Source organism: Ischnura elegans, chromosome 9 (assembly GCF_921293095.1).
Source record: "Ischnura elegans chromosome 9, ioIscEleg1.1, whole genome shotgun sequence".
Lineage (NCBI taxonomy): Eukaryota > Metazoa > Arthropoda > Insecta > Odonata > Coenagrionidae > Ischnura > Ischnura elegans.
The window spans coordinates 45,876,627-45,893,087 of NC_060254.1; the positions used below are offsets into that span (position 1 = coordinate 45,876,627).

The 16,461-nt window shown below is 37.1% G+C and overlaps 1 protein-coding gene across 1 annotated transcript in view; it reads right to left on the reverse strand.

Annotated features, from left to right (window-relative positions):
- The window catches only part of LOC124164925 (arrestin homolog), a 420,717-nt gene that overhangs the window by 117,403 nt on the left and 286,853 nt on the right, over positions 1–16,461 (reverse strand). Inside the window, exon 2 of the mRNA XM_046542156.1 lies at positions 1,247–1,282. Coding sequence (XP_046398112.1) covers positions 1,247–1,282 — 36 coding nt within the window. The remainder of the gene's footprint in view (positions 1–1,246; positions 1,283–16,461) is intronic.

The following is a 16,461-nucleotide window of genomic DNA, read 5'->3' on the forward strand; positions in this document are numbered from 1 at the left end:
ATTTAAAATCCAACCATTGGTGTGAAGAATAGGTATTTGGTATTATTTTAAACAATGAATTTTGCTTTTGTTTTTTTATTTGTGTTTTTAGAGGTTTACTTCTTTGTTGTAAAAAATGGCTATCGACGATTTTTCTGAAGACGGATGGCGTAATAATAAGTCGATAGCTCGCGAAGTGTTTAATAAGCAGTTTAAGCAGTTCAATCTACTATTGCAATGGAATTCCACAAATTATTGGCCTACTCCTTTAATTTCGTCGGTAGTATAGCTCTCGTGGGCCATTGTCACTTTTTGTTCTAATTTATTGGTCTTTGCCTCTTCGCTGATCTTAACACTTCGTGGTGACGCCAGTGTCGTTTGTTAGTTTTCCCTTTCATGCGTGACGTGGTTTCGCTGGCATGCCTTTGTTCCCTCCCCAGTTTGCGTGGTGCAGCATGGCTTCGCTCAGTATCAATGCCAACGAAACTGCTAGCAGCGCTTTCGTGGGTAAACCCGACGTGAGCGATAGGAATGGAGTTTTCGGTATGAATCTCTCCTGCCCCTCTCGAAAATTTGATATTCTCGTCCGTTTTATGCTATCTTTTTCTCTCGCAAAGCATAGCTTAATGTTACTCACTTACGTATTATTGTACATCCAAAAACAACTCCTGGCTGTGTATTTTAATATGTGGAAATTAAATGGAAACAGAATAGACTGCAGTCTTGCTATAATTTACGATCCTCATCGTACAATTATTTTATTACCTGTTGATAAGAAAATATTTACATTTCCATATCTGCGAATGGATTAGCGCCTTTTTCATATTTTATATCGCATGTTTATTTTTCCTGAGATTGCCTACCAATTTTTTGTGGTCGTATAGACATTATTCAGTCGCCAAAGTGTTGCGGTACAAGATAATTGGGCATTAAATTCCGGTTGCGCCATGAACCGTCACCTCGTGGCCCTCACTTATTTCTATGCAATTTTGACCCCTTCTTATCCATATATTTTAATGAAATTTTTCCTGTTACTTTATATCTCGTGATCTAGAATTACCATTATTACCTGGAATTAAATGGCGAGAATTTTTGGAAACATTATTCCTCATTCATCTACTTTGATGTGTTTTTTCATCTTATAATAATAATAAGGGGAGGAAAAGGACAGGTTCATTTGCCTCGTAAATTATAAAATCCATAATAAGTATGTTATCTTATTGAATAATGATATTGTAAGTATTTGAATCGCAACTCCATTACATACCGTCCAACGATAGAAGACGTGGGCTGCAAGCCGCATCTGTAAGGGAGACAAAAAAGCTATTAGTCAATCATGAATGAAAATATAATGAAGTATTAACACAATTATTCAATAATTCTGTATCTATTTTAATACATCAATACAGCCTTTATTTAAAGCTTATGTGTATAGTTCACCCTCAAAATCAGAAAAAACATTTTGCGTAATTCTATCAGCTTTTATTTAAGGTTTTGCTCTCACAGATGGTAACAGTATTTATCATTTTTCTTAGAAATCAATAATTAATTCATATGCTTCGAATTATATTCCCAAAGATTATCGTTTTGTAACCATGGCGCGTGGAAAGATAACAAAAGGGCCTTGAGGACATTACAGTTTCAACTGTCCGTTTTTCGCATGCAAAGAGGCGAATTTCCAGAGCGATTATATCGCTGAACGTGTCTTGAATAGAATGTAGCTGTTGGAGTTCCATGCTTGAAAGTGTTTTGCCGTCATCGTTGTACCCGTTACCGTTCTTATTCGTTCGCTTCGCAAATGTCGGAAAAAATGGCTCCCTCTTTCCTCTTGCTGTTTTTATTTTGTGCCTTTCTGGTTGCTCCCGTGGCTTCTTTTCTGAAAGAATTTTAGTTATTCCTGCGTGGGAAAGGGAAAATGAGACGCAGTAAACAGGATGACCATTTGCGTGAGATGGAGTTGAATAAGGATAAAATTTTCAGCCACAGCCATCGATCATCGGAAATATGTTTGTCATTTACGATAAATACGTATAGTTTTTGAAGTAACTGTTACCCCTGTTAAACCAATCGCTCTGCACGCGTTTATGAAATGCGATCGTAGGGCAAGTCTCTACTTCTTCCTTAAATAGTGTTAATCCGATTCCCTCTTCCAACCAGTGTTCTTTATTTTCTGTCCAGATATGCGATTTTATTTTATTACTAGTGCTTTCATTCAAATTGGGTTCAGTGTTTAGTCTTATTAATCTTTGTAGGAGAACCGTCTTTATGTGCCTTGGAACGTATTTTCATTGAGTCGCGGAAAGTCAAAGGTACCTTTTCTGTTGTGTGCAACGCTTTTTTTTTTATAAAACGTTTTTAGTCGTACTGAACTCTCTATGGATGAAGTGAAATACACGAACTCGTGACACCGCAGAGGAACCGTTATACATTTGTGGGATCCATTGAAATAAATTCTTCTGTCTACTGTTTTCATCATCCTGCAGCCAAAGCTAATGGAAATAGAACCGTGAAATTTTTATGATATAGCCATATTTTATAATTAACACACGGAAAAGAATATTTTAATTGAGCAAATTTGTGGCCGCATTAACCCAATTCGAGTTAAATCCATCTCCTATTGTGAAAAAAATCGTTTGATGCATTTTTCATGATTTTTCCGTGTTAATATCTTGAATTCTATGGTGTATCTTTGTGCAATGATAATCAATGGAGAACCAGTGCATATGGTGTTGAAGATTGTAACTATCACCTTTGCTATTAGATTTATATGCATAGAAAACGATAGTAAAGGCTTGGTGGGAGTTAGAAGTAGGATTTAAATTGAGCGGGTTAAAGTTTATCGTCACTTTTGGATGCTATATGGCTTAAATAACTATATATTACAAGAAAAAAAGGCTGCACGCTGCTGTACGCTATACGGGAATAGGAAATTCAATATCAAGGTCGCTTACGTCACTGTTTAATTTGTGTTAATATAATTTTATTTTATTCTTTCATCGAATTCAATCTTATAATGAATACCAATGATAGATTAAGGAAATTTCAACGATGACAATCTGTATTACGCCTTTCACTTCTGCCGATAAGTATTGTGTCTCATCCCATTATTTGGAATTGTCAAAATTTGGCACCATAATTAATATCGTCCTGATCTTAAGTGCATCTATATTGTCTCGGTTGCCTGGAATTTGGGAATTCTTAGGAGCAGAAATTTTCGTTTGGCGTGTTCTTTCCTCCTCGTGTGGTCTTCGGCGAAATGTAAGCTGGGGATCCCATCTCATTCAAGATCCTATTTCCTCTCATCCCATAATGCACACGCAATCGGCTTCCCAACGCGTGCCCTGTCCACCTGCCCTCCCGTTTCCCTCCAGCCTCCCTTTCATTTTATGCTTCGTTCCCTGGCTTCTTCTTTCTCTCGTTTATCTTCTTTGCCTCCCTTTTCGCTCTTTCTCTCGTATATTTTTTCTCTCTCTTTCCTGCTCGATCCTTGGATTATTCTTTAGTAGTCTTCCAGACAGCTATGTTCCTTAATTTCCTTTTTTCGATCCTTAATTTCTGCTAAAGTTGAGGGGGCGAGAAGCCCAGGCGTACCAGTGATTTCTTCTTCTAAACAGAGTCAGGCACAGAAATTAGGTAAAGAAAACATACGAGATCAACAGATATTTGGTAGTGCATTTGATTTTCCATTCGATCCATATCCCTTTTCCACTTTTTTGATTTTCCATATCCCATGTCCACCATGGTTTTGTGTATTTCTTCAATTAATTTCTGTGCCTTACTACATACATTTAGGAAAACAATCACTTGTACCCCTCGGCTTCTCACCCCCTCAGTTGAAATCCTTAAATATAACAATCCCACAAAAAATATTTTTGTCAGTTTCCTGGCTCAAAATAGCTAATTCGTATTATTTTTTGGGCAGTAAAACGAATATGTAAATGATTTTTTATTTGTTCTTGTTTTCAAGAAACGCAACATCCCAATGGAGAATGATGCGCCTTTTCACTTTAAGGTATATCGAAGAAAAAATTTCCTGCGTTATAATAATACCACAACAGGTTATGTGTCACTAAATAGTGGATTTTGTTTACACAACAGCGGTTGGTTTAAGTTTAATCCTGCATATGTTTTCTTTTTAATTGTCTCTTGTACTTCAATTCCGGATTATCTTCTGTTGCAACCCAGCTGTAGCCTGTGAGTATTGCCTCAAAATATTGGCCCTGATATCTGCGTTCCCCATTAAACAGATCATTTTGAATCCTTCTACCGCGCTCATTGTTTACAGCTCCACAGTTTTTCTGGACAAAGTTATAGATGAAAGGGGATGTAATGAAGTTTCTCTGGCTTATTGCAACCAGTATCACGAAACTTTTCCGGGAGCTTTTTTGTCTGCTGTTTTTAGTTTTTACCTTTTCTGTTGACTAAAAATCCTATTACCACACCTTAAAAGGATTCCCCTGATGCTTACTCTCTCTAAACTAAAATTTTATCAAACCCATAGCCTTCTATTTGAGGGATCACTGAGATTAATTTCTTAACCTTTTGTATCACTCTATTTTGGAAATATCGCCTAAAGTATTGGAGCTAAGTATTAAAGCTCTTCACGTTTTCTTAAAGTTCACAACTTCATTATTATCGGCTCAATTTAAAATTTTTAATGGGTAATGTTATTTTTTATTATAATATGCTTATTTTTGACATTTTTGTTCTATGAATTTTGAATTCTTGACAGGCATTTGTCTTTCATTCTGTGAGATTTTTTTATCGCGCCTGTTACAGAAATACACATCAGTCGCACTGGGTGTAGCCTAACTCCTATCCCAGGAGTCAAGCGACGACAACTTTCAAGTCACAGCAGTCTTGGTCCCATGCGCAGTAACCGACATAGATCTTGAATGTTTATACTCTGAGTTACTTCAGTGAACTGAGGCTGGAAAAGTAGACAAATGTACTCGTCACCACGCTTTCCCTGCCGCTAAAAACCGAAAACCACATCAAAATTTTGCGCCGTCGCGGCGTTGGGCATAGATGTATTTTTGGTGTGAATTATCGGAAGGAGAAACCGAATTATTTTGAAATGAGAGATTACGAATTCTTTTATTCCCATCATACCCTTTCAAAGACTTGATAATCCCCTCGTTACCGCCGCATATCTTTCTGAGCTCCCATGATTCTCCCATTGAAAGCTCCCGTAGCTTTTTATTCCACCGCACGAAGAGATATTAGTGGGTCCGTTTCCCGAAACCGGGAGAATATATCTTTCCCTTTTCCCTAAAAAAATGATGACCGTATTCCCTTGCCTATTGAGAAGAGGGTTGTATCGATTTTTCAATCTGCCCCTTTTTTTCCATCCTGACATTTTTTCGCTTTTCCATTTTTTTCGCCTTCTCTTCTTTCCTTCTCCTTGGTCGTCTCATTCTTCCCTTGATCCCGTGTTGCAAGGGAATATCGATTTCACGCCGAAGGGGTGGGATGTGTTTTTTTTTTCTTTTAGGGGTAGGGAAAGGACTGTGATGGATGGATGAGTGGGCCAGGGTTCCTAGGGAAGAGACGTGGCGAGAGAGAGAGAGGTGGCGGGGTTTTGGGAAGGGAGAGGAAATGGAAAATAGGGGGTGGTTTGTGGGGGGGTGGGTCCGAGAGGGGTCGCTGGGGGGGGTGTAGGATGTGAAGAGCCGAGGCAAAGACGCAAGAGAGTAGGGAGGGGAAAAGGAATATTATAGTGACGACTTTGGTGGGTTGAGGGTGGATTGAGAGTATGAATATTTTATTAGCACATTTGTCTCATCCTTCTCGGAATTGTCGCCGTAATTGGTATCGACGCTCGCCGCGGAATGATTTACACCCAACTCTTTTAAGTTTTAGAGGGTACTCCCTCCTCAAGGAGCACAGTCAGTGTGTGCTTTCTTGTTTAATCTGGTGGAATTCTAGTCTATTGATATAACCGACTGGAATATTTTGCAGCAAATTTTTAGTCACCAGAAATTTGTATTACTGCGGGTTCTCATAAATCCATGCTTTATAAATAATTTAATATAACAAGCTGACATTTTACCGGAAACAGTTTTTTGCTGTCTGGGTACTTGGCTAATGATTATTAAGAACTGTATCGAAGCTGGTTGTAATAAAAACTTTGTTGAAAGTAGTTCCTGTATCTTATATTAATAGCTCATTTACTTAATTAGATTTGTGCTGTTCTAGCTTATCTTAGTGTATGTCTATGCTAAGTTAGCAAAATAGTCCATTGTGGCAGTTATTTTTTGTGGTACCAACTCTCTGTACTGCTGTCTTTGGGTTATCGAGGTATACGTTAAAACGCCAAATATATTAGAGATGATAGGTTTTATTTGTATTCTGTTATAGATTTTTTACGCATTTGTGCCAAAATGGAATGCGAGAATCCATTCTTCAAGTAAGGCAGGCAACGTATGTAGTGTAATTGTTGACAGGAATCGAAAGTTATTTTGTTGCTGCGAGTAAGCTACGACGTGCAGTGAACTTGTGCCTCTTGTGTAAGTGAACACGATTTGTGCATTCAGTGCGCTCCTAAGTGAATTGATTGCTTATAGACGATGAAGTACAGAGTGAAGCGACAAGTGAAGTGATTTGTGAGTGTATGAGCTTCGGCAAAATTATTTATTACTTCCATACTGGTAAAATCGACCGTACACATTTCCATGAAAGGTATGCAACTGTTACGAAGGGGATATGTTTCATATTTGAAGTAGTTGTTAATTAGGAATACACCGAACGCGCATTAATTTTCATTCGTTTGCACGCTTACAAGTTCTGTTAGATTTTATTATTTATTCTGGTCACTTCATCGTGAGCTATCATCGGTGTTTACATTTCACGCATTTCGCTGCGCTGTTGTTTTTGTTTTGGTTACGGTACGAGTGATTGATAGATTGGAAGGTTGTTGATGTTACAATGACTTGTTTACCAATTTGTTGGTTTATCCGCCTTTATCTTGACAATAAATGCCATTAAAAGAAAAACAAATAATTTGGTATCTTATTTACGATCGAGTTTGTCCGTTGAAAATCAAATGCACTACTAAATATGTAATTGATCTGGTTCGTTTTCTACACATAATTTCTGTATCTGTGTATAGAAAAATGAAATCACTTGTACCCCTTGGCTTCCAACCCACTCAATTACAAGATATACATTACAAGCATAGGTGAGGTAAATTGATGAATTTAAGTTCTTTTGAAAATGAACGCTATAAATTGATTGACTTATCCTCTGCATCTCGCTGAATGTCATTATAAAGGCAACATCGCCACACAATGCCCTTTAATAGGTTGAGCTAATTGGTATCTTTTGTTAATGCTTTCTCGGGGAGTGTAGTAATAGCCAGAGGGGGAAGATGTTTTTTGTTTCCCTCCAGGTTTTTTGGTCCTCTTATCTGGGGAGGGACAAATATTTTTCATTCCAAGAGCTTTTCCCTGTCTTCATTCCTCAAATAGCCTGAGAGGCTGAAAAACTGTCTTTTTAGGTTACGCCCGAAAATTATTTACTGTAATATCACACATAAATTTTCAGAGGAGCGAATAAATGGTGTTATCACTCTCACTCTGAGTGCCCATATAGAGCTCAATGCGCTGGTGAAAGTGAACCTCACGCCGCACTAAGCCTGTGGCCTTTGAAAGTCGCTTGTTCATATTCCTTTGCCAGATACAAGGAAGAATAAATCAAAGCAATGAAAAAATTTTATTGGCAGGATTTATTAAGGGATATTTGGGGCACCTTCATTCAATTTCGCATGCTAAACAGCCTCTTATGAAGAACCAAAAGATTAACAAATTTAGATACTAATTTGAAACATGAGTGATTCATAATAAAAGAAGCAACTACTGAACAACCATCAAAATATTTAATAACAATGCCTTCCTGACCCGAGCTTCATTTCAGTTTTTTAATATGCAGGGACCCTTTCAAGCAATGATATGTTTAGATGGTATAATTTTGAAACGATTCATCATAAAGTTACCATACATGATTGGGAATTTCTTAATTTTTATGTCCACTCATATAGATGAACTATCTACATTGAATAGATCAACAGCCTTAAATTATATCATCATGATGATATATAATTGAATATAGTTTGATTAACTATTTAGTTTTATGTTGATATGTTGAGCTTACTTGGAATGACCCAAATGAGTATCTTCGGGAGCAAATAGAATAGAACGTAAATAATAATAATGCATCCTTTATTAGTTTTTGCCATATTTATTAGCACGTGAACGCTTTTATACTCATGTATACTGTATAACTTAAGGGTATCGGCAGAACAATATGCCATTATTTTCCATAAAATTTTCCAGAAGGTTCATTCTTTTTGTTCTTTCTCATATTTGTGGATGCTTTACGTGGTAATTTAGTGAAAAAATTTATACATTTTCCGCAAAGCATATCATCCAGTACTTCGACCCGAAAGTTGGTTTGGATAGGTGAGCGTAGAGCTCACCAAGAGTAAAGCCGCATGCGCTTTAATGTCTCGCATTCGCAGTAAGGGGGGTTAATTTTTTCCCCTGAACTACCTCGATCTGCTTTGCTTCCATGTCAATTTTACTTAAAATAATCGTTTCACCCAGTTATGCGCTATACCGAAGTATTGATTTGCTCAAAATGGGAAAGGGATTTTAAAAAAGCACTCCACCCGTTTCGAAGAGGTGCTCCATTTCGAAATAGCGTACTGGACGTGGTTTCGGATTGAATCTTTGAAGCATTGATTTTTTTTAGAAGTGGATCCGACAGTTGTTGACGTAAAACCTGCAAGTGTATGAGTGAACTTTCTCCTTGTTCTATTCCGAGAAAGCTCTGGCTACAAGAAGTGGGTGAATATATTATTCCCCCCTTTCTCATGGAGGTGGTGGGAAAAATTCGCGAAGGTTGCGTTGGTGGAGGAAGCAAGGAAGGTAGGCAGTCTCCTTCACCCACGCCCCCTACTCTGACCTCCCCCTTAAAATACGTATTTTTCTACCTGTATTCCCTCGCTGTTGGCCATGGAAAAAATGAGTGCTTTGAAGCGAAAATAAAAGGCGTTTTTTGTCAGACCGGAAAAGTGTGTTCTTACTTTTTCCTTTGCCATCTATATTTTTTTAAATTAAATTACCAGTAACTTTGCCACGTGTCTTCTGGTTGAAGTAATACCTGGTTTTCTCCTATAAGAGTATTGCAATACGTAGAAGAATACATCGTGTCTCTTTAAAACTGTACTCAGCGTTTCCTCGTATGTTCGCTCAAAAATGCTTAAACTTGCAAACTACGAAATGGAACCTAGAGTTGAAACCTGTAATGTCTCTATTTAACTCCTTTTCTGTATTTACTTAAACCCAATAAGCGATTATGCCTTACATTTAGAATGGCTTGCTAATTGTGAGAAAATTGAATCTAATGGTAATGATAACTTGCATTCATCTGCATTGAGGAATAATAGCGACATTGATATAAATTAGTCCAAAAAGAGATGCTAAGGGAAAAGAGATCATGCGGGAAAATATATTATCATTTCTTCATTTCACATATACTTTTTTTTCAGTCGAAAATTGTCTTTTTCTTGGTTAAGAATCTCCTGTTTGTAGCGCGGTCTATTCACCCTTACATATTACACTTATGTTTTTCCGGTTTTGGTACAGGTAAATTTAACTCCGGAAATACCTTGAACTGCAATCATGCAATCAGTGCCTAGGAATTTATATGGTCACATTGCCTAGCGCATAAGGTCCTTTGATGTATAGCATGGCTCATTACTGAAAAATTCAGCAATATTTCGGTGTAATTGAGTTCTCTTGAAAAATCAATTGTGATAATTTTTGTAAAAAGTATGGATTTCACAATTTTAAATTATATTTCTTGTGATCCATAAAACTAATAATTTGTTGTTACTATATTGTTATTTTATAAGTAAAATTTAATCGCATTCATGTTGGAGTTTATTTAATTAGTTCTTGATTTTTTATCTTTTCAGGTAAGTGCTTAAAGCTACTAATTATGGACCTTGAGACCTTTTTTCTGTAAGTTTTGATGATTTTAAATATATTTCAGTGAACGATGAATTAAATATTTCTGCGATATGTTTTTGCTAGCTTACATGTATTATGCGGAGTGAATGAGCTTGAATTTTCTACACAACACTCAAGCAGAATTCGAGCAATTTCTGATAATGCTTTGCCACCGCCGGGATTTGAACCAAAGTCCACGAGTTGGAAAGCCAACACATTTAGCCACTGCACCGACCTCATTCCCCTCAAATCTCTTTTATATCGCAGTTTTGTCTATTTTTGCCGCAGAAATTCTTTGGGAAAATATACCTGGTGAGTTGTATGCTTACCCATCGTGACGGTGGAAGTTTTTATATCTTGCAAAGTTGTTATTGTTGAGGTGCGAGATGTCTCTTCACGAATAAGACTCCCCTTCATCACACATTTCCGATACAAGCGAGAAACCTGCCTGAAGAGTGTCGGAAGCCCTCGAAAGGAGCGGAAATGGAAACATCATACCGCGTTTCATTGATTTTTCTTATCGCCTACTACGTCTTTTCTCCGATGGAGTATCATGTATTGGATATTGGAGGCCTATATTATTTTTGATAGGTTGATAACCAATAGTAAAAATTCTTTACCTCTTAGACTCCGATAGGAAAAAATTTATTAGCTGTGGGAACCATGTTGCTCTTGCACATGCCTTGCACATTACCTCGCATAATACGTGGTTAGTGACATTTATTTTAGTTCGATGGGAAAGTTCTCAGAAATTCATATTTGGAAGATTGCCTATAAGCTGCGCTTCGACAGTAATTTCTCTAATTCGATGAATATTTGTAAATTATCTGCGATCAATCAAATCTTTAACGATTAACCGAAATTGATCGGAATCAGTCATTTTTGTATAGATGGCTAAAATGTTTCACCTTGGAAAATAGTGTGTAAATTCGTTTTTTTTTTAAATCAAAGGTGGTGCTTGAATTTAACTCGTGCGGTAGAGTACGGTGCGTTTGTATCTGATCCGGATAGGGAGTGTTCGTGGTGGAAACCTTGCTATTATAATATCTTGAAATTATTAACATTCAATATATTCAATTAACATGCAATATATTTTTTGCAATAAAAAGGTTTCTTCCAAATTTGGTTTCTCTACGGGCGCTGTTTTTTTTAGAATAACAGAATATACGATAGTTTTCAGAATGAATCCTTATTATATTTCACGTGAAGCATTCTTCATACCCGATTTTCCGGTTATTTACGCTATTAGCATTTTCATAGCTCAGATATTTTCAGAAAAGTTGGACGCCGCTATCCACGTAATCCTATCGGGTAACGTTTTCATATTTCTTTAGTTTAGCCGGGTTATGAGTCCTTATAATCGATAATTATAATTGAAACAATAGTGCCATTGCTCTGGAAAAATTGCCCCGACCTTTTCATGAAAACTCGTGAGAAGCTTGTCCTGAACCATTACAATCACTCCCCTCTTGAGTCGTTCTCCCATAGTGCTGCGGGAAAGAACTATCTGAAAACCATGTCATTTAAAGTGAAAACAAGAATACCTGTGGCAGAGAATTTTCAGACTGCCAGATTCCTGCTTGAGTGTTGTGTGGAAGACATTTCAAGCGCAACATTCCGTCCGTCGGATGGGACATTAAGCCGTGGTCCCCTTGGCGCCTTTCGTGAAGAGTCGGCTGATGCCGACACCGGGTTTCTCTCCACCCTTCCTTCCATACCCTTCCCTCATGGCGCAAATGACCTCAGCTGTCTGTCGCCTCCTCCAAATACCATACCATACCAACAAGGATACCTGTTGTGTGACATCAGTAGTTAGGGTTGAAAGTGGGAACAAGTGGCTCCATGTTGAAATGTAGTAAGGTCATAGATGTTAACGTTACTCATAATGGAAGATCCTATATTTCACTTTAGTGACCCTCCTTCGCCGTCCGATAGTTGGCTTCTTCATCAATTTCTTTTGCTTTCGACTATAATGGAGTTTGAAATATTTATAAGGAAATCCGACGATGATGACGATGACGTTTCGTGCTCCTGACGAACCAGTCACCCACCTCTCCTCCTTGCATCAATCTCGCGTGTTAAGTTGTTGATTTTAATATTCTTGTGAACAATTCCTTCTTTCAATGAGCGGTTATTCTTGATATTATAATGACGTCAGCGAAAAATTTGGAAAAAATTGGCTGAACGAAGAATATTTTTTTTTATTCCTGTACCACCAAAAACAGCAGCGTTGGCTTTTTTACATCGGGGTTTTAACTTAACAATTGAACTTACGCGAACATTCATGCCCGAATAGGGGTAATCTTCGCAGGTGGGACTCGAACCCGCAACCTTTTTTGGCAAGCGAGGAATTTACTCCGCTGCCACCGAGGCCTGCACTTCATTTTAGATATTCTTTCGTCGTAACTTATCTTTCCCTTCCATATACGGAATGCTTGGCATAATTTCGATATTATTTCTCAGTGAATGACCCCGTTGTCTTTATAAGGCCATCAAGTCTCATGATACGGCGGATCTTGTCACATGCCCGCACCCTTAATTTTCTTACCCGTCATATTTTAAATATCATCTTGCACTTCAAACAGTACCATGTGATTACGTGAGCACTTATTAATTTAGAATTATATAATGCTCTTGAGTGCGCAACTCCTGTGTTCTATAAATATCCTTTAGTACTTTGGAGATTTCGTAGTAGCTAGAAAGCAGGTTACCATGATGAATTTCAAATGCGAAATCCATATATGTTTCCCGGTCTTCCTGAGAGCGGAAAGGGCGCCATTTCAGCACCCACCCCCAGTCCTGGAATTTGTGGCTGTTCCGAGAATTCCCTTTCACTCTGCTGATTATAATCGCCCCCATTGCATGTGAGTGACGTTTTTATTTTCGTGAAAACGATCCGTGCACATCCTTTCCTGTCCTTAATTTCACGCGATTAAGTGAATTTTATCGCCTCCGTAGCATCCCTCAAATGAGGTTAATCCGTCATATCACCGTGTGTTATCCTCGTAAAAGCTTCAATCTCCAAATGCGGAGGTGCACGAGCAATTTCGCTAATCCAATAAAATCATGACGTTCTCTTTCAAATGCGAGCTGCCAACTTCACTGCTTCTAAGGGAATTATTGATGGTATATACTTATGGCGGGTACTTCGGTCTCTTAAATCAAGGCTCAAATAAAGAAAATCTTCTGGTAACCGTATGATTTTCAATCTTCCTAAAGTTTAAATTACCGTGTACGTAGGGATTGTGCAACGTACTTGTAATAAAATTTCAAAAAAACGTATATATGACTGAGACAAAAATCGGAATTTCCGTTTTTATTTCATTCTATTTTAGCATGGTCCTTGCTTCTTTGCATCACGCGTTGCTTTAAAAAAAACATCGGTATGAAGCAATTTCCTTCCTATTTATTTAATTTCCTTCTTTTCGAGTGCAGATGTAAAACTTGTTCCTGTTTTGGTAGATTTTTAAATGTAATTGAATATAAATTGACGTAAAAGGCGTTAAACTTGTTAAAAACATTATGGATGCTAAGCGTTAAATATTTTACGGATTATAACAATAATATGATCTATACGCTATATAATGCAATAATAATGTAATTTAATGTAGGAGAAGAGATCCGTAAATGAAATTACGCCCGCCCCAGGTATTCGAAAAATCAAGCTTCATTCTTTTTCAGAACGATTTTATTCAATTCAACTGACTAGTGGGAAGCACAAGGAAGTATAAAGTTTTTTTTATTTTTCTCGAGGTTAATTGATTATTTTAAATAAATGAAACCGAAAACTTAGTTACTCCCCACAAATTTACAATTACAATTTACAATTCACAATTAGGTCATCTTTAGGCACACTCAATAGTCACATATATCTCTTTATTTTTTTAATAGCGGCGCAAAATAATCATAAAAGTGTTTTAGCACCCTATTTTCTTGCAGGTTTGCGTGGTTGTGCGTGGCTGTAAATGAATCCTTTTCTTATGCATCATTCTATTTACTACTGGACGATCAATCACTCTTGTGCGGAATTTGTTTAGATTAATATCGCATCCGTGTTTTTTTCCAACATCAGGCGAAATTCTCCGCGGCGGGTAACTTTCATCATCTTTGTCACGAATGCATGTTCCTCGGAAGTTATTTTTGGATCGGATGGGGATCTTAAAGCTGAGCGTGCGTCGCTCTCTTTGTTCTTTTTTTTTTATTTGCCTCGAAAAATTTCTGGGTCGATCGGGGTGGATGGCATTCGTTCCCTGGTAGTATATCCGTTTTCGCTCGAACGTACCCCGTTGCCTCATCATTGTCCCATCGACCCATCTCTGTCCCATAATACCTGTGGCTCCTTCTCTTCAGCGCGACCCATCATTTCCTCTTGCGCCTCCCCTCTATTCCAACGCAGCGCAAATGAACCTTTAGCATCCTGGTAAAAACTGCTCTTCACAGGGGGTGGAACGTTTTCTGTCGCTGTGCCTGCGACGACTCATGTAATTATGCTATTGGTTGTGGAAATGTTTCATTAATAATGCGGGTTGAGCGTTGTTTCTTTCAAAACAGTATAGGTTTGATAATTAAGACCATATTTTAAAATAAAATCAAGGAAGCAATGAACTTAAACTCCTGAATATTAAAATGTGAGTGAACTCGGCAATGGAATTCTCTTCCTGAAAAAGTCCATTCTCAAAAGCATTAATGTTTGTATTTAAAAAGGAACTAAGGGTTGTGGTTTAAATGCTAAATTATCTTATGAATACATTGTTTTTTTATTTTACATTAACACCAGGTTAATGCTTATGTAATGGTCCACTTAGTAATAACAGTAACTTCTGTTTGAAATTCAATTAGGTGTATTTTTAAGTGTGATAATCCAAAAATATTTTAATAAACGATAGAATTCTGCCTTAACTCTTCGAGGTTAACATAATTTGGTTTGTTACAGCATTATAATGCAATGCGCTGTCCTAATACCATGGTTATAATTCCAGACGCTGTGAATTGTTTCTCGTAAGCTTTTGTAATGGTAGCTACTTAATGTTCCTGATGACTCCACTTGTTTTCTACATCGCTTTACTACTTTAACTCTTACTAACATGCTTTTTTCCAATTGAAGATTGCGGGAAAACTTCTACGTTATCACTATCGTATCATTAAATAAAGTTTTTATTCTGAAGTGTCTCCATATCGTTTTTCCTAATAATAATTTTATAACCATATTATCACTCTTTCGTATGAATTGATCTTCCAACTATAAAAATCTTTGCAATTCGTTTCCGAAGAAACATTTTTGACTGTCGTGCGGTGGAGGTTGCTATCTGGTGGACTACGTAAAGTCAACTGTATTAAATCCTGTATGCGAGTTGAAGGAAAGCTCAAATTATGTACAACATAAACTGAACAAGATAAATGTTCAATATGGTAAATTTCTAATTCCGGTAATATTAGATGTTGAATTTTGGGGAAGCGTAGTGACGGAAATATAATTTGGTCACCTGACCTTTGTTTCACCGATTCGTTTCTTCATCTCGCCCATTGTACCAGTACTTATATTCGTCACGATCCTTTTCATCATTACCTGTTCCCCTTCTTTCCAAACCCGGTGCAATAAGTCTGAACTTTTGGGGAAAAACTGCCTTTTACAGTGCCTTCTGCTGCCGTTTGTAGTGAAAATTTAGTCTTCTAATTGCAGTGCTTTATGCTAATATGCTTTACTCAGTTCACTCTTGAAAATTATTTGTTATTTTATTCAAGTTTCACTTTTAATATCTATTTTGACCCTTCTTGGTCCATCGCTATTAATTTTTTATTTTCCATTATGGTGCCAAATTACGATGAATACTGATGGCAATCGAAGAAAATTATGAAATTTTTCCTAAATCTGTGAACTAACTGGTAGCAATGTGAGGTTTTTTACTTAGCCATAGCTCTATGTCTGTGGTTCTCTTTCCTGTCGCGGTAAATGTTTTCACTTGACAATTCATACCAAAGGCTGAAGCAACTATATGCGACCAGCTCTGACTACCACCGAAAAGAAAGGAAGTACACTCGGGGAAAATTCCTACCAATGAGTAGAGACCTCGACAGAGAATGTTGTAGAAATGCAGGACAACCCCATGGAAGCCCACCAATGTTAATTACACTGTAGTTATTACGTTTTCATTAGATAAAAAGGTTGATTTCCAATGTTTTGATCCGCTAATTGCTAATTTAACGTTATTTTTATGTATTTTCAGTAATTTTACAATTGTTTAAGCTTTCGCTGAAACAATAATTGAAAACTCTGTTATCATTAAGTATACGGTTGTAGTAAAGGTTGATTTCCTTAAATATTGTTTCATTCATTTTATCCGTGATTTCTTAGTTGGCAATTAGAGGCATTATTATGACTTTCACAAGAATTAAAATATCTTAAAAAGTTTCCTAACTCCTATTTTAATCTTAACGCCAAATTTATTGTCCCGATTGCAATTATCTAATT